This window comes from Solea solea, chromosome 10, assembly GCF_958295425.1.
Source record: "Solea solea chromosome 10, fSolSol10.1, whole genome shotgun sequence".
Taxonomy (NCBI): domain Eukaryota; kingdom Metazoa; phylum Chordata; class Actinopteri; order Pleuronectiformes; family Soleidae; genus Solea; species Solea solea.
Genome location: NC_081143.1, coordinates 1207255 through 1230128, shown reverse-complemented (window position 1 = coordinate 1230128; position 22874 = coordinate 1207255). Strand labels below are relative to the sequence as shown.

At 43.2% G+C, this 22874-nt stretch overlaps 2 protein-coding genes across 4 annotated transcripts in view; both read right to left on the bottom strand.

Moving 5' to 3' along the window:
- Positions 1-2276: 2276 nt before the first annotated feature.
- trim25 (tripartite motif containing 25) lies at positions 2277-13340 on the bottom strand. Of its 2 annotated transcripts, none has more exons than XM_058640030.1 (10): positions 13199-13340; positions 12299-12930; positions 10340-10435; positions 9986-10219; positions 9623-9791; positions 9474-9530; positions 9310-9384; positions 7869-7997; positions 7134-7193; positions 2277-5954 (listed from the first exon to the last, which is right to left on the bottom strand). In XM_058640030.1, exons 2-10 carry the CDS (start codon positions 12899-12901, stop codon positions 5422-5424), a joined length of 1956 nt encoding a protein of 651 aa, XP_058496013.1. In that variant the 5' UTR covers positions 12902-12930; positions 13199-13340; the 3' UTR covers positions 2277-5421. The 2 variants fall into 2 exon arrangements, with proteins under 2 accessions (XP_058496013.1, XP_058496014.1); XM_058640031.1 differs by having other exon boundaries at positions 9340-9384.
- Positions 13341-14430: 1090 nt separating this feature from the next.
- The window catches only part of rasal3 (RAS protein activator like 3), a 14168-nt gene continuing 5724 nt past the window's right edge, over positions 14431-22874 (bottom strand). For both annotated transcript variants that reach the window (XM_058640023.1, XM_058640024.1), the window contains 16 exons: positions 22833-22874; positions 22634-22722; positions 22403-22529; positions 22217-22315; positions 21470-22144; positions 21232-21376; positions 20997-21141; positions 20682-20918; positions 20145-20346; positions 19614-19708; positions 19404-19517; positions 18920-19106; positions 18719-18829; positions 17347-17537; positions 15291-15375; positions 14431-14713 (listed from right to left, as the gene is read on the bottom strand). The exon at positions 22833-22874 is cut by the window's right edge and continues 26 nt beyond it. In XM_058640023.1, the coding sequence (XP_058496006.1) occupies positions 14603-14713; positions 15291-15375; positions 17347-17537; positions 18719-18829; positions 18920-19106; positions 19404-19517; positions 19614-19708; positions 20145-20346; positions 20682-20918; positions 20997-21141; positions 21232-21376; positions 21470-22144; positions 22217-22315; positions 22403-22529; positions 22634-22722; positions 22833-22874 (2655 nt within the window). In that variant the 3' untranslated portion in view covers positions 14431-14602. The remainder of the gene's footprint in view (positions 14714-15290; positions 15376-17346; positions 17538-18718; positions 18830-18919; positions 19107-19403; positions 19518-19613; positions 19709-20144; positions 20347-20681; positions 20919-20996; positions 21142-21231; positions 21377-21469; positions 22145-22216; positions 22316-22402; positions 22530-22633; positions 22723-22832) is intronic.

Below are 22874 nucleotides of genomic sequence, written 5' to 3'. Positions count from 1 at the left end.
TGAAATATCATTACTGCAACATCCTGATGAAGTATGATTTTATGCTTATATCGCTCATATCACTTGATCGGGCCCCTGCTGACACCTATTAAACCCCAATCATTATTACTACAATTATGAAGTATGTTTTAGAGGGTAACACTTTTTAGGGATTAGGGAACACATATTCAACCATTAACTAGGTGCTTACTAACATGCATATGAGTTTTTACAACTTAATCAGGAAAAATCTTAATTCATGTGTAATACGGGTAGAATAAGGTTATGTAGAATAATCAGATTATGTGTTCCCTAATCTAAAGAGTTACCTTTTAGAGTAATCATTGCCAAAGACAGGGCAGGAATCTTTATTTTTATTTTTATTTGTTTATGTTCCTTAAGATTTATTAAGTAACTTTCATAAAATGACATTTCACAAACATAGATATCTTAAAAATGTCTGGTCTACCCTTTCAAAACCACATTAGTTTTGTCAAAAATGGCAGTAAAACTATATTTAGCTCAAATTTGCTCTTGTCGTGGTTTATATTGTATACAAATGTGGTTGTGACCTAGTCTTTAAAAAAAAAGAGGTTCCACATACAAAAAAGAAGTTTGGGAAACAGAATTAGGTGTGTCTCTGTAAGTCGGCTGTAAAGATATTTGGCCAACACTCACACACTCACAGTCCCCGCTGCTTTTACAGCGCTGCATTTGAACCTTAAAAAAAAGTCTTAGGCCTTTGAAGTCCTGAGTACGTCAAATGTCCCCACTATGTTGGTGTTAATTCAAAAATACGTCCTCACAGTTATTGGCGGACATGCACGCGCACACACACACACCCATACACAGTGGTGGTCCAGACCACCGGGCTGACCAGTCCACTGCTGGTTTTGATCAACAGGTCTGGGAACAAACATAAAACCTGGGAGGAGGTGATCACGCCGACATATGTGAGGCCATAACACTGTCACACACAGACACACACACACACACGGACAATAATGGAGACTGGGTTTAATGTTTTCACTCGTGTCTGATCGTCTGTGTGTGTGTGTGTGTGTGTGTGACATGAACTAATAGTCTGACTGACAGAGGCAGCGACAGTGGAAGAAGTTGAGGTTAATGTGGTACAAACACATCCACGACTAAAACTTCATCTGGGACAAACTGTAGCACATTATGTTTACATCGTAGCAAGAGTCAGACCCCGCCTCCACCCCCCAATCACAAAAACTGCCTCGCTGTGAGTCACAGACACGAGGCGACAGAGGGACCAGAAAAGAGACGAGACAAAACTGTCGGGAAACAGTTGCATGTTAAAAGTCTGATTCTAGTCCGACTAAGACAATCATTTGGTTTTCTTAATGTCATGTAAACACTTTAGTCCGACTAAAATCAAGCTAATCATAGTCAGACTCAGACAATCATTTTAATGTCATGTATACCCTTTAGTCAGACTTAAATCCAGCTAGTATTAGTCCGACTAAGACAATTATTTGGTGTTCTTAATGTCATGTAAAGTAAGAAGTACGAGGGTAATTCATTACATTTAAGAAAAGCAAAACAAGGCAAGAAAAAAACAGTATAGGAAACAAGAAAAGTGATTTAATAAAAAAGTTAATTAAATATTTCAATTAAGATGAACAAGGAAAAAAAGGAAGAGAAATGACAGACAACCTGAAGAAATAGGAAAGCTAAATTAACTTCATATTAGTTTCCTAAGTACAAACACACTGGAACACAGATGTGGATTTAATTTGACTACATAAGTTATTTTAGCTGTTTTCACTGTAAAAAAAAAAAACTTAAGTTAATGAAACTACTTAATTACTACAGCATTAAAATGTGAAAAGTTTTCACTGCAACAAACAATAATAATGATCATAACAAAAATAATAATACGTCTCTTTCCATCTGTAAATGAAAGGAACATGAAAGTTTGGTATTGAAGACTAAAGTCAAAGCATTCCTGTAGCACCACCCTGTGGCAGAACAGTGTCAACACCTGCATCCCGTCTCTGTACATTCATGTTTCTGGTTTCCACACATCTTTAAGGTGTTTTTTTTTAAGGGTTTAGACCTGGTTTTAGGGTTAGAATTTGGTTTAGGTCAAGTATTTACCTGGGATGTTTAAGGTTACGATTACTCCTTCAATCAATTGCACTATTTTCTTGTACATCTGTACATTTTGTTGAATTCTTTTTTTGTGTTAAAACAATTTCCCCTCGGGATGAATAAAGTACTTCTATTGTATTCTATTCAATGTTTATAAAGAAGACAACACCAACAGCATCTAAGCCAGAAACAAACATTTATTAACAAAAGAATGTGTTAACACATTAAGTCTTAGAAGCAAAACCATCATTATTCCCGTTTCTGTCGTTCATAATAAACTCAAATCACATGCATTATTTATGATTTATCAACCCGTGCTTAAGCAGGCAGACGTAGTCTGAAAGTGCAAGGAATTATACTCCAAACATGTTCGCTGATCGATCAGGAAAAAAATCTGTTTGTCAATAACTCGGGAGGAACCTCAGAGGTCTCAAACTCGTGGTCTGTGGGCCACTAAAGGCCCCCCAATCAATTTAATGTGGCCCACCACTTAACATCAAATGATAATGACTTATTTACTAAAAAATGTATTGTTCAATATCAACATTTTCTTTCTGATTTAAAGCTGATTTTGGACGTTGGCTCCTGATCAAAGACGCTGACTGGCCCTCCAGGGGCCCCTGCTCTACAGCTTCACCTCGGATGTAAACATCCTGCAACAATGGACCAATTAAATCCGACTGAGATAAGAGCCGATCTCTAGATATAACAAAAAACATTCTCGTTAGAAATAAGGAGAAACAGCTGAGATATTATCTTTCTCTTAGATGTTTGTAGGCGACGCGAGCGATATTCAGCTGCCACGTGCAACTTCACCAGTAGATGTTGCTAAATCCTACATAACTGACCTTTAAAAGTGTCCCGAGGATGGATTTCTGTCTCCAAATGCAATTTTTTTTTTGTGGTCAGATTTGAAAACATTTCTCACAACCTCACGACACAGAGGCCCAGAGTCACTGAGTTACAGTAGAGAAGCTGGAAACTCAAACGTATCTCCGACTACCCAAATACGCCGATTACCGACTACAAAACTCGTAATATCTCAGTTTCCACCCCTGTATCGTAAAATGTTTCATATCATGAGATTCCTGCCCGAACAACAACAACAACAGCTGCTCAACAGCGAGGGTTAATGGACGTGTTTGACGTCTAACCCCCTGCTGCTGCCACCCGGTGGCTTCATTAAACACTGCACCTGAGGCGATGTCCCGTGTGTGAAGACCACCGTCACAGCATTTGCTACCATATCACATCAGTGAGGAGTCGACCGACTTCTGCGCTCCGACAAAGGCGCGGTTCGCTGTTTCACATCGGAGTACAAACACCGACTAAACCACCGCAGCAGGTGAAAGGACTCCAGCGACGCCTTTTAAATGTCACTCACGTGAGGCCGGGGTGAAATAATTCCCCCCCGCTGACACTGTACATCTCACTGCCTTCCTGCCCCCAGAACAAGAAGCCAACAGATAATTCTGAAGGCTTTATTTCTCTATGGGGGACGTCCAAAAGAATCATTGCTACAAATCATCAATCAGGGACGGCTATGTACCACTTTTTCAATGTCCGATTACGACACAAATATTTACTGATACCGACAACAGTCCGATGTAGTCTTTGCATTAGCACTGGCACGAAATACAAGTTTGAGAATCTAACACAAATACCTATGAAAGGCATTCTCCAAACTGGCATCGAACACGGATCAATCAACCTGACACACATTTGCCAACTGCATTATTTTAACTGTCATTTTAGCACCATGTGAAAAACACAATGCTCCACCTGTGCAGCACATATTTGACCTCTACAGGTCACAGGTCAGATTTTAGACATTCATCTTATCGGACCGATACCAGTACAGCGTCATATCAGCTTATCAATCCTATATCATTTAGAAGAAGAGTCTTTCAACCAAAACACAAAAAGAAAACCTCAGACCACAGTCGGACCAGAGCCGGACCAGAGTCGGACCAGAGTCGGACCAGAGCCGGACCAGAGTCAGACCAGAGTCGGACCAGAGCCGGACCAGAGTCAGAGTGCACAATGTCTGTTCTCATGAGTGGAGCACACGAGGGCATGAGCCTATAGAGTAGAACAAGATAAGGAAACGAGACACTTCAGCACATCGTGCAGGTTTTTTTACATCCTCAGCTGTTTCTGTCCAATCACATGATCGTCCCACAGAAAAAGACGCTCGCATTACTGGGGAAAACCTACATGCTACTGTTTTACCATCAAATCCAGCAGCAGATGGTACATACGCTGGCCGCGTAGGCCTTCACATGCACAGTTTACATTTCTAGTGACGAGATGTGGAGCTGCAGACCGTCACATGACTCATGTTTGCTTACACCGGCAAAAACGAACGCCGCCAGTGCCGGTTTCAAGCCGCCAAGAGGATCCTCGCACGCTTCAAATCCACAGAGATGGAGCGACAGATCCCAAAACCTGACAGACTCAATATATCCAACACTTGTCCTCACAGACCTGGGTCTTAAAAACCCAGCATTAACTTTTCCCTCATCCGACTCCAGAGAACACTTAAATAAAATCAAACAGTCTTTGGTCAACCAGCACTATAACTGGTGGATGCAGCGAGTGAACCACAGAACGCTGGGATGCAGCAGACGTGCGTCACACTGACAGTTTCTCCAAACCTCAGAAGTAACAGACGGCTACATTTCTGAGGTCACATGACCACAGACCCCAGCAGCTGTGAACCACGGCCGGCGTCTATAACCACAGCGGCTACTGACGTTCGCCATGGATCGCTGTTCACTCCCGACCTGACCCCTCACGCAGTGCAACAACATTCTCAAAATGATCAACGGCATTTGTTCCCTTTTAAAGGTCCGGCCGTGAAGTTGATTATATCACGACCAACTGAATACCCGAGCGCGACCAATCAAAATCACAGACCACGCGGGAATGACATGAATAAACACCGTTCCTACTTTTCAGGTGATCATAAAACAGTTAAAATGACATTTTAACTGTTTTATTTAACTGATTTGTAGTGCTGCAAAATGATTATATTACTATAACATGAATCATTCATTATAACTCAATTAGTCACCAAGTTCTCCATGTTACAGCTTCTTAAGTGCAAATATTTCCTACTTTCTACGACAAATTTCAGTTTGGGGAATGAGGACAAAACAAGATCATTTTCAAGGACTGCAATCTACAATCTCACCACTACAACCTCACCACTCGACAATTCTAACACACTGGTGGTTCAACAGGGCTGGGGGTTTTGGTAATTTGGTGGGCTGTAATAGCATTTATATACAAGCTATTGTTTTGTATGTTCCCCTGTAGTAATCACGCCAGAAGCTTACACAGAGAGATGGACGAACCGCTGGAGAACATCCAGAAAGCTGGAAACACTGCTTCAGACACGGGCAGCACAAAGGTGTGGAAGGGATACGCTCGATCTGCCACGTTATAGAACGTAGCTCTGCCCGCGTCGCAGTCCAGCAGCACGCCGACGCGCTTCGGACTGGGATTGACCAGAACGGTCTCCACGCTGTTGTGCCACGCCGACAGCTTCACGTTAAACCACTCCACGCACCAGGACTGCGCGTTGCGGCCCAAGCGACTGTTGGGACCGACGCGGTCGATGGCTTTGTGCGCCAAACCGAGGCCGATGAAGTTGTTGCAGCTCAGGCGCACTTCCCAGTAGTGGCACCCTCGGGAGAAGCCCTGCGAGGTGAGCACCTGCGAGCACACGTTGAAGCGCTGAGGGCAGTTGGGGTAGTTCTCGAGCTCCTCCAACACGGACGCCTTCGTAAACTCCTCCGTCAGCGAGATGCGCTTGTGGGCCGTCTTTCGGTCAAAATTTAAAGCTCTGCCAACTAGAGGGAAATGAAAGAAAGGTCATTCAGGGCAACACTCTCTCTGGATCTGCCCGTCTGTCAATCACACGACGGTTCACTTGAATCAGAGATGCACAATGTTGGGACTTCTGCTGATATGTCGATATCGGGAGATCTTGACAATTTGACGATATTTGGTAATACATTTTAAAGCCAATGTCATGCTGATGATATTGTGCATCCCTTCAAGAGACACGTGTAGAAGCGTGACACCAACTGTCCAGTGGTTTGGTCGACAGGCGACTTCGTAAGAGCACCAGTGTGTTTGGATAAGAAATGCAAGCGATAGATGTAGAAACGTGACACAGTACTGTGCAAACCAGGGTTTACGTTAGCCGGTATATGCCGGACACTTCAATGAAACATCGAATCGTGACATCTGGACCGAGCCGTGTGCGTTTTCATACGTCACACTTACTTTCAGTATTTATCCGACTCGGCAGAATGTAGTTCTGGTTAATTTAGTTTACAATAATTCGATTTTTGCCTGCTCAGTTTACAGTTTGTAGAACGTTCGTTTTCCAGAATTCAATGAAAACTTGTTAAATCTTAGATTTATAGTAGTGTGTGTGCGTATTTAAGAATACTGTATGTCCAGCAGTAAAGACGCATGGCCTGAAGTTTGAAATATTAACGGCACATAGCGTAAGCTCTGGAGCTTTGCTGTTTTTATGTCACGATACCAATTATATCACAATACAACGATTCTGCGATAAATATATTGCCAAGACAATCGTACAGCGATAGATCGCGATATCCGTCTTAACTGAAGAAAACCAAGCGTCTCTATTTCTTCACAACAGAGAACAGAACAGAACAGAAGTGTATTGAGCGTAGTTTTCTCCACCACAGTAAACGCAGTAAACTTTCTCTTCTCAGAGTAGCGACGCTACGGTTTACTTTAGAGAATCTTAATCAATTAAATAACACGAGGAAGGACGACGACATATCACCAAATCCGACATTTGGACCCATGGTAGCCTCAGACTAGTGCACAGTACTGTATGTTGCTAAAAGAGCCACTTTTGTACACATTTCATATATAAAAGGAGATGGTGTACTTCAACACAACTCTGTTCATCTGTCACACCAAAAATAAACAACATAATGTATATAAAAGAAATCACAACTCTACAGAACACTCACTCATGTACTTACAATTCAGAAGTACACTTCTTTTCTCGTGACACGTGATGTTTGGAGTAATTTTTGAAGTTTCTACGGTGATAGAAGACAAAAAAAAAAAAAAGAGTGAACACAGTCACACACTGAACGACTATTTCAATAATCGATTAATCGGTCGATTATTTTCTCGATTCATCGAATAATTCAAGCGCTCAGACTTTTCAGCTACTTAATAAAATAACTAAACAAACAAATCAAACTTCCCCCAAAATGCCAGTAAGTGGACTGAGAGTGGAGTGGGGGGGTGGGGCTTTCATTGCACATATTAAATGGTAATATTTTATTGCTTCTTTGCTCCATATAACACAGAAACAGTTAACCCTGAATAATTAGGAAACACCGATCAACAAATCGAGAAAATCATCAGCAGATGAATCACATCACGTCATCACATCACATCAAATCACATGTCATCAAATGTCATCACATCACGTCACATCACATCACATGTCATTTAGCAGACGCTTATTATCCAAAGCAACTTACAAGGTAATCGAGTACAACCTTGAGATAATGTATGTTATGATTTGGCACTATACAAATAAAATTGAATTGAATTGAACCTGCCAGGGGTGGAGTTGAACTTGCAACCATGAAGTCTTCTGCACACAGGGTACCGGTCTTAACCACTGAGCTAACCCACCCCACAACTATGAAAATGATGTTATTTATTGAGTGTACATTCTGTTAGAAACATTCCACGTGTACCTGGTTTCTGGCTGGGTTGCGGTGCAGCAGGACGCCCCTTGGCTTTGGTTTTTACAGGATCCTCCCACAGGTTTTCCATTGAAGCGGCTAGTTTTTTCAATTGTTCAGCAGCTTCGTTAGGTTTTGCTTCTAATTAGAAAAAGAAAAACAACCCATTTGACTGAGGAGTTTGCTCACACTTCTGAATACTTCAGTTACAAATCTGGAGTCGTTTTGGTAAGCATTTACCTCCCTGTGACATCTAAATCCACATTGTGGGGCTTATATAGCGACTTAGCTTACCTACACACTCACGTACAATATGGGGGAAAAAAGCCATATATCCAATTATTATTATTATAATTATAGTTTTTTGAGGTTTTTGATGACTTATCTTGGGGGCGGGGGAGTAAGGAGCTGCGGTAGCTAACGTCAGGCAACGCCAGTGTTCGGCATCATACACCGTATACCTGACCATAGATCAGGGAACTCGTCTCTTCACATCACTTCATCTCTGTGGAATTAAAGTGAGCAGTGAGCTCTTACACTTGAAACTGGCACCGTTCATTTCTCAGGAGCTTTTCCTGCCAACATGGCGTCCAGCACTCTACACCGACTTCCACCCAATAAAGTGTTGTTTGGGTTTGTTCCGGTGCCCCACACAAACCTGTGTTTCCCTGGCCTTGCTTCAGAAATGTCCACATCATCAATTTCAGCTTCATCTTCTGTTAAAAGCCATAGACATTGGCGACGGCGAGACGTCGTCGGCAACAGAGAGCAGGTTCTGTTCCCCTGCTGTGTCACAGCATCATTGTCGGGGGAAAAGAATCCTCCCTCGCAGCTTTTTATTTTAAACCAGAAAAGTGTAAATGCCCCACGAGCCATGACATCAGTGACAGAACATGTCTCATAACTGATGCTGAGTAAAATCATTTCTCTGCGACTATTTCAGTGAAATATGAGTGTTATAAACGGGGTAACTAGAGTGCGACCCAAAGTCTTTGGCGTGCGAGTACGTTTTCTTCGTCTTCGGTTGCACTGGCGCGCCTCACATTTCACATTCAATTCCCGTTCACTGCTCACAAACAAAGGAGCACAAACTCGTGTAAGCGCCCAGGAACTGCGCGTCCATACGCACCCAACACCATTTTCTTGACAGAGCCTGAACTCTGGATGTCGGCCATTTTCTTGAGAAATTGATTGGGTTCAACATTGTTGTTGTTGTTGTTGTTGTGTGTAATTGTGCTGGTGTGCCGCTTTAAATGCATCTTATCTTATGTGACCGGGGTAAGAGTGGGCCGAGCTCGACTTTACTGGCACAGCGAGCTACAACAGAATCAAGGTCAAATAAAGAAAGCCCATGAGCGACACATTTTCAGTGTCAGGCACACGAGTTGATCTGGAGCCGTCGTAGTGTTTAAACGTTGGATTTGATGTATATTTAATGAAGTTGCTGTCCTACCTTTTAAAGCAGAATCAGACTTTCTCTTACTCTGGTTCTTCTTCTTCGTGCCGGCCTTGGTCTCTGGACCTGGCTCTGAAAACAGAAGCATCGGCTTCATTTGTCTGGTGTTCTGGTGAAAAATCCTCGTCAGACAAAGAATGTGTGAGACACCATGAATTCACCTGATGTCTGGAAGGCTCCAAAACTGACAGGAGGAAATCCCGAGGCTGTTTTTTTACCTGTCAAACATACAGCAGCCGTTCACTGGTCCTGACTGTGACACACTGTCGAAATGCATCCTCCACGGTTCTATGTCATGGTTCATGCTCACCTGACTTAAGCAGCTGCACTCTGGCCTCCACAGGCTGTTGCAACACCTCAGTCAGATGCTCCTTAAAAGCAGCACAAAAGTCCTGGATTGCCAGCACCTTCTTGGAGTCCAGGTTGACTCGAGGGGTGTAAGGGTCAAAGTTGACGGCGGACGGCAGGGTATACGAAGTCTGCGAGGAGGAGAGGGAGGAGGAGGAGGAGGAGCGCACACATTTATATTTAACACCTTTATCCAAAGCAACTTACAAAAACAGGAACAGGCTACACAGAAGAAGTCTTAAAAGAACTCCACTAGACTGACGGAGGGTGACAGTGTCTAAGCAGTTGGACTTTTTTCAGAGCCCTGAGGTAAATGTCCTCTCACCTGCAGGAACTTGAGCGTGTAGGACTGAGCGAGCAGACCGTTGATCTGGTCTTGAGCGGCGCTCATGTGATTAATGTTCTCCGTGAACTTCTTGGTGAGAACCCCGAGTTTGATCTGACCGCTGTCCATCTCTCGATCCACGGCGCTCAGCGCGGCGTTCTCGTCTTGGATCAACATGTCGCGCAACAGCTGATACTCGGCCACCACCGCTTCCTTCTTTGTGGCCGCGTCGTCCTGAGAGTGTAAGAAATAAAAAAGGGAAAGGTTTTAAATTCCCGTTCCTCGATGCTTTAAAGCCACAGTTTGCATATTTCGGGTATTTATCTCCTCTTAAGTGGTCATTTGGTTTCTTACCTTCAGTTTATCCTGCATGCTGCTCATTTGACATACAATAGATTGATTTTTAACAATCCTCCCATCCAGCAAATCCAGCTTATTCTTCAGGTCAGACTGCAAACACACACACACACACACACACACACACACACACACACACACACACAAACTTAATCCTAATTCACATTTACTTGAACATGGATTAGTAGTTAATGCTTCAGCTTCCTCACTGCAGGATCTCATCTCATATTTGGTTGTTAGGGTAATAGTTTTAATCGTGTTTAGTAGTAGATTATTATTATTATTATTATTATTATATCTGTGGATTTCCGGTCATTTTTGAGGACGTTAACGTGCATAAAAACTCTTGAAACTTGGCACGGAGGTCGGGTTGGTGAAAAACGCGATGTGGCATAGGGAACAAACCTGTTTGTAGTCCCAGGACTCTACAGCGCCCCCAGAAGTCGGGTCATGTTCAGACAAAAGTCGTCAGATCGGGACAAACTTTGGTGAGTGTGTCGGGCTCACTCCCTTCTCTACGTAAAAGGGCGTGGCCTCAGTTCAGGGCTCCGACAAAGATGACGTTAAAATGGCAGGAAAAATTTTACGTAAACAGAAATACATGAAAATGAAATCTGTGTCCTCAGATACGAGGAGCCGCGTGGGAGCGAGGACTCGATCATGACTGCTTAATGCATAAAATCTCCATGTTGGCATAGGGCCATGCGTTGTACGTGGCTCTATAGCGCCCCCTCACCCCCCCCAGGCGAAGCTTGGACAGAGCAAGTCAAGATTAAGTTGCACCGAATTTCACGAAACTTCACAGCCTCAACTCAACAGGAAGTTGGCCATTTTGAATTTGGCGTCCAACCTAGCAATGTGCTTACTTCGTAAATGAACAAACTCGTCAGACAAAAAAAAAGTCACAATTTGTATTTTCGGTAGTAGAAGTTATTTTTACATTTTTTATTTGTAGTCGTTGATTTAGTAGTTTAGTAGTAGGACAACAGTGTAACTAGAGCTGCAACTAACAACTGTTTTTATAATCGATAAATCTGTTAATTATTTTCCCAATTAATCGGGAAAATAATAGTCAGATTCATCGATTGGTCCATAAAATATCAGAAAACCTTAAAAAATGTTGATCGGTGTTCGTTAAACCTGGAAATGATGACGTTCTCAAACGTCTTGTTTTGTACACAAACCAAAATGATTGACTTTTAAGGATTTCTTTGTTCTCCAGAGCAAAGTTAAGAAAATATTCACATTTAAGAAGCTTAAAAGATCAGAAATCTTGTTTTAATCATGAAAAAAGCTTCAATCCGATTAATCAATCGTTGTTGATTAATTTAATAATCGATTAATAATCGATAAATTGTTTCAGCTCTAAGTGTAACTAGCGAGTACTGAGATACCAGGTTTCTCAATAAATATCAAACAACGCAGTTTCTGAGTTTTTTTTAAAACTGAACTCGTTTTTATAAACAAAAGAAAAACTGTCCATTATGTGACTTTTGCACAATTATTGCTAAGTGTTTTTGATATAAAATGAATGATAACTTTGACTCAACGTTACATAAAAATATTTTTTTTTACATTTTTAAAGCCTGAAGAAATGACCTATATGTCCATATAAGGAGTTGTTTATTAGGGCACACCTGTGAGCACTAAGGTCAACGGTCTCATGAGCATCGTAATCATTTTGATTCTATGGTTGTAGAACTGAGTTCTTCTGCCCCTTTTTTCCCAAGATAACTTCTGCAACCTCTAGTGTCCAAAGAGACATTTAATCTGGAGCCGTAAAAAAAGGTTTAAAATGAAGATAATATCAGGAACACAGATATTCTCTATTTAAAGAAGCATAGTTTGTCACATCGGTGATGATAACAGAAGGGTCCAACTAACATAGTTTGCCTGTTCTTTAGTACAGGGAGTAGAACTTGAGACAGACAGGCACACAGACAGACAGGCACGCACCTCTTTGAGCATCCTCTGCTCCTCAGGAGTCGTGAAGGAGCAGCCCTTGTGCACCTGCTGCAGGCAGAGGCTGCAGATGGGCCGCACATGGCCGATGCAGAAGAGCTCCATCAGCTTGTGATGCTCTGAGCAGATGCGGTGAGACAGGTCACTGAGGGGCTGGCTCAGCTGGTGGAGACGGAACACCGGGTTCTCCCGGTGAGGACGCAGGTGCTCCTCACAGAAAGAGGCCATGCACGTGAGACAGGTGTGACTCGCCTCCGTCATCATGCAGGTGTCACAGCGGACGACGGTCTCCACCTCCTCCTCCTCCTCCTCCTCAGCCTCCTTCTCCTCCTCCGCCTCACTCTTGCTGGACCTGAGCGTGAAGGTCTCCACCACGGTGCTGAGGACGGTGTTCTTCTTCAGCTCAGGCTTGGTGGGGAAGTGACAGCGACACTGAGGACAGCAGTACACGTCCTCCCAGGAGGCGAGGAGACAGTCGCGGCAGAAGTTGTGTCCACAGGGGATGGTGACGGGACAGCTGAAGGGGGACAGACAGATGCTGCAGGTGAGCTCGTCCTCGAGACTCATGAGACTCAGCTGAGGCGCGTCCGCCGCCATTTTGACAACTCGGAGAAACGAAAGCTATCCTGCGAGGAAGAAACGAAAGTTAACAGTCACTGCGTTTCACCACCAGACACTCACTGAACGGGCTGTTTTTACATCGCTGTTTGTTTCAAAAAAAGACAGATAAACAAAAATAGAAGATAAACAACACAACCCGTCAACAGCGACGCTGACGCTGGCATTTTCACGCTGGTATTTTCACGCTGGCATTTTCACGCTGGCATTCGCGCGTTCAAACGCACCAAAAAGGCATTAACGCATTAATAATGAGAAAAAGCTGATAAACGTTACCTTGTGTTACCAGGAGAACAGCAAAGCAGGGATAAAGTAGCTCAGGTTGGAACAGAACCGACGAACACTTCACTTCCTCCTGAACTGCGTTTGTGTTTGAGTGACGTCTGCGTCAGGTGTTCCAGTAAAGGAGGTCCGACGCAATCACGCTGCAACAAAAGGAGGCGGGGCCGGGGTCTAACGTATCACTGTCACGTGGAAAGGGTTGTGTTTTAGTTTAGGCTCAGTGATTCCCAAAGACTGGGTCGGGACCCAGAGATGGATCACATTACATTTTTTGGGGGTCCCCAAAAAACTGAAGCAGATTTGTGTGTTTTAAATAACATGAATAAGTTGAATTTAATGTAAACGTCTCTTAGAAAAGGTTCACTTATGGATTCAAAATGATGTTGGTTGCTACAAGAGGGTCTAACCTGAAACACAAGTCAGCCAAATATAAGAATAAAAACATACCGTGATCATGTGATAAGCGTTGTGTTTAAGTTTTGGACCGGTGATTCTCAAAGACTGGGTCGGGACCCAGAGATGGGTCACAAAATATTTCTTTAGGGTCCCCAAATAAAATGTATTTGGAGATTTCAGTTACTATTTATAAGTATATGTTTTAAATAACGTTATACAGGAAGTTTGGGAAACGACAAAAGAAGTGGTGGAACTACAACACAAACAGAAAATAAAAGAATACATCGTATCACTATCATGTCACAGGGTTTGGGATGTGAATGTCGTGATATGGGTCATGATAGTTTGAAAAGTGCGGGTTGAACTCATGCTGACGCAGACCGCAAAAGAGGGGGCGGGACTACAAGTGAGCGGAACTTGAAGTTGTCCAAATCACACATGAATACAAGTCAGCAATAGAAGATTATGGATAAGGTTAGGGTTATAGATCTAGGTCAGTGTTTCTCAAAGGCTGGGTTGGGACCCACAGATGGATCACTGAAGATTTTTTTAGGGACCCAAAACAAATTAGCAGGTTTTTCCCAAACTTTTAGTTAAGATTGATGTGTTTATGTTTTAAAATAACAGCAATAAGTTTTATTTAATTTAAACATATCTGCTTGACACAGACTAACAAAACACGAGAGGTGCCAGATCCACTTCAGTCAGTTCCCGTCCTGTAGTTGAAGGTTCCAGATCCTGTTCCAATTACGAGGTTAATTTAAAAAAAAAATTAAATAAAAAATCACCACCACTGTTACACTTAATAATGACACAGAAGAAAAGAGAATCAGCTGAATTTATTTGATTTATCTGAAAGGTTTTTGTGTAGCTGAGATACAGTAAAAGCTGAGATACAGACCATTTCTGTGGTTTCACAGTTTGCTCGCTCACACGTTTCCTTCTTAGATGTTACGTTTATTTTACACGATACAAATCTGCGAGACTGAAAGCTGTCGTGGCTCAGGTGCTGTTGATGTGCTGCTTTTCAGGACGCTGCGCGTTGCTTGGGCTGCTGTTGTAGACCTCACTGAGCTGGTGAAGATCCCTCAGCATTCCTGCAAACTGTTCCTCCTGTGAGCACACAGACAACCACCGTCATTCATCATCAGCTCTGCTCTCCACAAAGAGGTTTGGGGCCACGTGTGAAGCACCTATGAGTGTATTTGGACTGGTTTGACTTGCTGAGGCTGAGGCTTCTGTCGTTGCATTGCAACTTCTCACTTAAGCGGGTTACTGCTGATTGGAGCCAGCCCCAGCTTCTGATTGTGATACCTGTATTTGTCTCGTTATTACCTCTGCCAAGGAGGTTGCAACTTCCTGTCTGCAGTTTTTGACCGACCAATCTGGGTGGTGATCACCCAAGTATGTTCTCATTAGAGTTTGGTAAGTATTTACTGACTGATGACATCACAACATAAAACTTCCAACAAATCCACATTTTTTTACAATGGGCAAAAAATAATATCTCCGTCAAAACTCATCAGATTTGAGCAGAATTTGGTATTTCACACTCTAATCTGAATCTGATCCAGATTACAGATTTAAAATTGTAGCACCATTTATCAGGTTCAGATCTCAGTGACATCTTAAAGCGATGCAGGATTTTTCTTGTCTTCCGTTGTTGATATTTTGCGTTCCACACACTCACCAGTACGTTCATTCGATCGACTGCAGCCACGGCAACGCTTAACTTCCTCTCGTCTTCCTCTCGCTCCTCCTCAATCACACCCAGCCTGTGACAAACAAACATAGGAAAAGGTGTTTGATCAGAAACAGCTTCTCCCTGTAGTTGCAGGTTGAAAGCTAAGTGGTCACATAGTTTGTATAGTTTAGAATACTTGTTGGATTGTTCTAACTGGCTGTAGAGAGGATGGTTTTGGGGGAGTAATTTGACACCATTTAAAAAATGCCCTGCTACAGCCAGTGTGGTTTTTGGCAGTCATTCTAGATTTAGTCTTAGTTTTAGTCTTTTGGACTAAAACGCTTATTAGTTTTAGTCACATTTTAGTCATTTCTATATGTGATAGTTTTAGTCGACGAAAACTCAAAAAAGTTTAAGTCAGTTTTAGGTTTTTTTAAGTATAGTCTTTTAACAAATCCATTTAGGTATTGGAGATTACTGTTGGGCAGAAACCTTTAATCTCCATATTTCCACTTTTCAACAGTTTTTTTCATGAATTGATGCCGACTTCATCATACAACAGTGTCACACATAAGTTTGACATGAAATTTCGTCCGCCCGTGGTGCGCCGCGACCGACTCTAGATCGGCTTGGAAGGGCTCGGGGTGAAGGTGTTTTACAGCGAACCCCCGCCCGGACCTCGCCGCTTCCCGGGGCCGCGAACATGTGCACCGCGTCGTGTCACCAGGGCGAGGAGCGTAAATCGTCTTGAAACACGGACCAAGTCATTTTTAGGTTTTGATTGACAGATTACGCGCACAATAAGCAGAAATGTCGTGCACTCTGAACGTCTGACAAACCACACACTAACATTTACGCCCATTCTCGTCTCGTCAACGAAAACTCACACACGTCTCGTCATGTTTCCGTCGTCAAAGATGAGATGTTCATCTTGTCACCATCTCGTTATCGTCATGAAAAATAGGGGCGTCAACAAAATAATTTGGTCATCGTCAAATTGGCTACAGCACACCTGATTCAAAATGAATGGTTCGTTATCAGGCCTTTGCAGAGCTTGACCATTTGAATCTAAAACATGCAGGGCAGGGGTCTCCGAGGACCAGGACTGACTTACACCAAGGCCCCTCAGCTGAGAGCGAGTGTTTCCAGTTAAGCTCAACAGACAATCCAGGATGGTACCAGTGTTGTTTCCGTCAACGATGACGAAATTATTTTGTCGACGCCCCTTTTTGTCATGACAATAACGAGACAAACATGGATCTTTGATGACGAAAACATGACGAGATGTGTGTGAGAATGGACGTAAATGTTAGTGTGTGTTCTGTCAGACGTTCAGAATGCACCACATTTCTGTCAATTAAAACCTAACCAAGACGGATCAGGTGGGTCGCGACATCGCCGCCGACCCCTGTCGTCTGATTTACGTGTTTGGGCGCACTGAGGGCAGTCCGCTCTGATCGACAGTCGCGCCGGGTTGTACGAGGAAGTCGGCATCAATTCATGAAAAAAAACTGTTGAACTATGTTGGAAAAAGAGTTGAAAAGTTGAAATCTGAGATTAAAGGTTTCTGCCTAACAACAATCTCCAATACTTATTGACCTAAAATACTTTTTTTTTTTTTAACTAAAACCTTTTTGCGTTTTTGTCTAAAACTATCACATAAAAATGATGGATGGGAGTCAATGCCATAGCAACCTCTCAATAGGAACATTGGCAAGCTGCTCTTGTGATATTATTAGGTCATGTAGGTCAGGGTTTCTCAGTCCTGGTCCTCTGGACCCACTGCCCTGCATGTTTTGTTTTACCTTGCTCAAACACACCTGATTCAAATGGTCAGGTCATCAGCAAGCACCACAGAGGCCTGATAACGACCCATTTATTTGGATCAGGTATGTTGGAGCAGCTAAACCTGTAAAACATGCAGGGCAGTGAGTGTCCAGGATGACAAACTGAACCCAAACAACTCCAGTATCGAGATGTTCTGCTCAAAAACTCAAACATATATAATTGCTTGGGCGATGACTGTATTTACTGATCCGACCGTTAAATTCCATGGTGTTACCTGAAGGTGGCGCTGGTGAGCTGCTCCTCCCGCAGAGCCAGCATGCTCCGCAGCTCGGTCACCTCAGCCAGCAGCATTGCATTCTGGTCCTGGCTTTGGATGATGAAGTCCTCCAGGCGCTTCGCCATGTCCAGCTCCCGCTCCGTCACCTGCTCTATCCCCAGACGCAACTCCGACAGCTCCTGGCCGTGCTGATGAGGACGTCACAGACCGGCATGTTATGAAATCTGACAATGTCACGGTGCACCACATGACCAGGGGTCACTAAATTAAACTTCTGAGGAGGGTTTATTTCAGGGGTCAGCAAGTAAATTTGTAAACAAAACTTTTCTTATTGTAATCGAAAGTTTCCAATTTTGTACAAATATTTAAAATTTTTAAATCATCAAATATCAAATCATATAAAAAAAACTTTTAAAAAAAGTGTGATTTTTTTTTAAATCATCTGCCAGGCCAGATACTGATGCTGGTGGGCCAGGATTTTTTTGAGCCTTAGAATTAAGATTCTATGTGCACTTTAGGCAAGGGCCTTGCTTAACGGAGGCTGCCATCTTGTTCCGTGATATTTATCTGGCAGATTAAACAGCCAGAGCATTTTTTTTTTTTTTTAAACTAACTACGTAAACAAAAGATTAAACCCTTTCTGGTATGCGAAGACCTCTTCCTGACACACTTGGGAAAGAAGAGCTTGTGCCAGAAAGTGATTTGGATCAGCTGGAGCACGTACAGTTTGTTACAGCTGTATCGCGAAATGTGCCAATTCTCAGCTGACATAGGGCAACCCGTCCAGGGTCACACCCTCAATTTAGAGTGACCAATTGACCTAAAACCCATATTGCATGTTTTTGACTGTGGGAGGAAGTTGAAGAACCTACACACACACGGGGAGAACATGCTAACTCCGCTGTTCGAACCCCGGTTGGCAGCCAGGTCTTCTTGCTGCAAAGGCAAGAGTGCTAACCACTACAGAAACCGCGTGGCCCTTAAGTCATCATAACACGCAACTATGGATCAAGTCTGTGGTAATAGTAAAGGTATGTCTTTGGTTGGGACGGATTCTTGATTGAAACTACTGTTGTTAAAGATTTGTAATGATCCATTATGACACAATATAATTTTTCACCTATTGAAATATCTGTTAAAGGCTGAACAGTAAATTGCAGTATTCCAGTTGCCAGAGTAGGATTTGTGGCTCCTATACCTTGTGGCTGAAGGGTTCTTTTTATTTAGTTGTATTTTAAAAATGAAAGCCCACTCAATCCCACAGGTCCAGATATTTCAATAGGTAAAAGGTGTTGAGTGCTTTTTGACAGGTGTCAGTCACTAATTCTTACACACTGGACGTTTAAAAAGGCCGCTTTGTTCGCCTCACCCTGTCCAGTAGGTTGATCTGCTCGTTCTCAGTCTTCATCTCACTTGATTCCTTACTGAGGCTGTTTTTGATCCAGGGAACTGGTTGATGTGTACGTTTGAGACTGGCACTCTGAAATAAGATAAAAGATTTGGACACAAGACAACCAGATTTTAGTGACATGGGCACATGAACTGCTGGTGCCAAAGTAACAATGCTCACAGTATTTGGTGGCGAGATCAGTGGTTGGTTGGGCTCCATCTCTTGTTCGTGGTCGGTTGTCGGCAGAGCTTCAGAACTCGTCTGCCGCTTTAGGGCGCGTTTGGCATGACCAGTGGGTCGGTGTGGAGCACTGTGGGTCCTTTTGATTGGTGTCCTCTCTTTTGTGTTCTTCCGAGTCCGAACGTCCCTTTTGAATAAATGTATAAATGTATTATTCCCCTTAATGACGACTGAGTGGAAGTAAAGGAGTTTGCTTATATTTTAGTGGTCTAAGTGACTTTCCGTGCATATTGTCAGTTCTGTGGCAAACAGTCGTGACATTGTGGTTGTCTATACTCATTCACAACCACTGCCTGGTGGACAGGGCTATTCACTCAATATCACAATCATTTGTTTAATCTGGTCTTTCACCAAGATGTAAACTGAGACAACAACGGCCTGAAAGGTTCCTGGTATATTGCAGTGAAAATGTGACTCAACGTACCCATCTCGTAGGCCTTTGGCGTCCACAGGAAGCTGCTGGAGGGACGATTGGTGAGGACTGTATTTGCCCAAGTCTTTAGGAGGAACATACATCGGCTTGACTTGTCCTGGATTGCTGCAAGAAGGAAACTGCTTAGACAACATGAAACAACACCATGCTCAAGATCATGTTTCGCTAACAAGTGAGATCGGATCTAGGCTCTCAATGTACCTGCTAACGATCATGATCCGTGGTGCCTCAGGACCAAGTGACTCTGTTATCTGGTTCAGAATGGATGGCAGTGGGTCCAGCTTGTCAATAGTGTTCTGAGAAAGACAAGCTGCATGTGAGACCCTTCTGAGTAAAGAAGGCTAAATGAGTTTCTGGTATCTTCAGTGTTTGATGCACCCGAGGAAGCAAGTATCGTCTGTCAGATTTACTATATATACTTTAAGTTTATGACAAACTACACAGAAAAGTTTTCAGTGTTAAAGTTACCACCAATACCTATTAGGACCAAACACACTCTGAACTAGTTAAATTCAACACTATTCTATTGTATATTTGGTCCCCATTAGCATTTGGGTCAAATTCACTGTTTTTAGTGTTACTCTAACAATGCAAATTTGACTGTGTATGCTTTATACTACTTTAGACTCTGAGTCTCCAAAGACTGGGAATTCTGTATTACGACTAAGAAAGTCTAAAAAAGCTACCGTTACAACTAATTACCCAACAAGAGCCAGAGGTTTTCTACCTTACCTGATCCTTGAGACGGATGATGTCAACCAGTAGGCCGTGGAGCACGGCCAGGCACAGAGGCAAATCCACGTAGCCATCGAAAGAGGTCATGGGGATTTCGGTGTCAAGACTGGACACTGTTTGGAGAAAACCTCTCATTCCATTCCAGTGCTGCTCCAGGAATTCATTCATAAAAAGCATATATTCTTCCTTCTCACCAAACCTGAATCACAACAAACAATTAATTTTTTTTTCCATTCACATCACATAATTTATTCCTACAATATTTGAAAATACTTGTCACTAAGTACGTTTTCATGCCAGCTAAGCATGTAGCTCAACGATGGCATTCAGTTGCACAACTGTCAGAATACAAGGAGCAGCACGGAATCAATTTAGTGAATGATTTGTGGCCACCTCTGTTTTACTAGTTAGCAATTTTACCGCCACAATTGGTACCGTTTCTAACTAAAATATGAATTTCTTTGAGGTGGTCATGTAAACGATTGAGTCACAAGATTTGTGTAAAAGTGTCTGTACAGGTGCGAGGCTGCTCACAAGGTGAAGTTGGCTAAGTTCTGGATGACTTTGGCAGTTAACGTGAGGGTCCGCAGGGTGTTTGTTTCTGGATATGGCTGTGTCAGACCAAAGAGAGAGGGACTGAGGATAGCAGGACATAAGAAGCGCAGGAAGAGAGAAGCTGAGATCAGACGCTGGCCAATCTCTGGTCTGCTCCGGTCCTCACACAGCTCCATCCAACTGGAGAAGATTTTGTGTAACTCTTCAGGAAAAGGTCTAAGGGAAAGAAACATGTCAAAGATAAGCTCAGTTAATTATTCTCAACACCCCCCCCAATGTCTTTTCAACTCTCACCCGTGGATCTCAATAATCTTCTGCACCACCTCGTCGCAGGCGTCCTTCAAGTGCTTCTGGTTGTTTGACAGTTCAGTGGCAGGACATTTTCGAGGATCGACTTCACAGTTCTCCACTGACGCATAAAGACGAGTGATAAAGTCTCCTACAATGAAAAAGAGAACAACACAGTTCACCACAAACAAAACATCAAACAACAACATTTATTTTTAAAAAAGCCACCAAGCAACAATACCTAGTGTGTCAATGAGGTACTTCTGGCCAACGAGCTTCATATATTCGTCTATGGCTTTTGTGGCGAGTGTGTTCTCTCTGAAGATCAGTGCTTCCCTCTCTCCAAGACGCTCCACCTCTGCACTTCCCAAATCAATGAGGAACTCCTGAAGCATACACATTAAGTCCAGATAGCTTGTTTTTATTGCTTATTAATACAGTTTTGTTTATTTCAGATCGTGTTTGATCCTATTGCTCACCTTGGCTTTGCCAATACTCTGGAGCACATGGACCAGAGCACCTGCCAGCTCTTCCTTCTCCTTGACATTCAGAAGTGGCTCCAAATTTCTGCACATTTCCACGTAATCCACTGTCACATACTCTGCAAACTCTTTGTATTTCTCCATGGGTAACACCTTCAAATTCTGGAAACGAGCCTTAATTCGGAGGGATGTCTGTGCCCCCAGCAGGTCTTTGCTCCCCGCTGAGCCTGAGGCCTTGTACGGAGTGATCGGATACCATTTCTCTTGATAGGTCCTTCCTCGGATATCAGCTAAAGGAATAGCCATACTGCCCAGTGGATGCAGGCTGGTCTCATCTTTGGAGTGGCGTTTTTTCTTGGGGTCGTCATCGCGGAAGAGATGCAAGGTGATTTGGGAGACGCACGGCAAGTTGTCCAGCTCAAAGAATTCACCCCAGAACAGTTGACACCCTCCAGCCACACCTCCACTGGCCCCAACACCTCCTGATGACCCGGTGGAACTGCCATCTGCCAGACTGGAGCGATTCGATGGCTTGCCAACAGCTCGGCTGCTCGTGCGGGCGAACAGAGTGCCGTCTAGGTGTACCTCACAGTAATAACGCCGTTTGGGTGGAAGATCTTTAGCTTCATTTATCCACAGGCACAGCGAGTTCTCTGTGCGCTCAATGTTGTCCTGTGAACATTTAAATCTTTGTTTGAATTCACTTTTCTGGTGAAACATTTCTTAAAATAAATGGCTTATTACCTTATTGGGCTGAGCAGCCCGTCTTAGGTCTTCAATCCATCGGTCACGTTCAGCAGCTGAGGAGCAGCCAAAGCAGTGGGTGCTCTCAGAATTGATCACCTGTAGGTACATTAATCATTAATACTGTCAGATTCTTTCTTCCTTTTTTGGACATAATGGAGGACATCATTTTAAGTCAAAGAGTACCTCAAAGCAGTACTTTTCCCCCAAAATGGAGCTGTGGACTGGCCGGATGACAGTGGTGATGTCTGCACTCAGATCCAGACTCTCCAGTGGATTGACTGGGATTGACACAGACTCCCGGGAACCATACCTTCAAAAAAGTAGAAAAAGTCAAGTGTAACATATGAAAATCACATGAATGAGAGAATGAACATTTGTGGTTCTTGAAGACAATCGCCCCACAACGTACTGTACCTGCTTCCTTTGATCAGGCCGATGGAGTTTGGCTGGGTGTTGCTATTCCTCTTGGCCCTATTCTCCAGAATCCGTCGCTTGATGAGTGCCTATCAGTGACAAGTGCAAGCACGATGTTTGACGGCAATTATGTTCTGTATAACATCAACAGGAAATGGAGCAAGCAGACAGATTGTTATCTCTTGGGTGAAATACTCACCCTCACACCACCGTCTTGGCTCTTTGGTCGAGGACCACCTGA

Coding starts and splice junctions, on each gene's coding strand:
- trim25 (XM_058640030.1), bottom strand. CDS start 12,901: ATGGCGGCGGACGCGCCTCAGCTGAGTCTCATGAGTCTCGAGGACGAG. Junction 9,792..9,985: donor ACACGCTCAAGTTCCTGCAG/GTGAGAGGACAT, acceptor TCCTCCTCGCAG/ACTTCGTATACCCTGCCGTC. Junction 7,194..7,868: donor GCAACCCAGCCAGAAACCAG/GTACACGTGGAA, acceptor CTATCACCGTAG/AAACTTCAAAAATTACTCCA.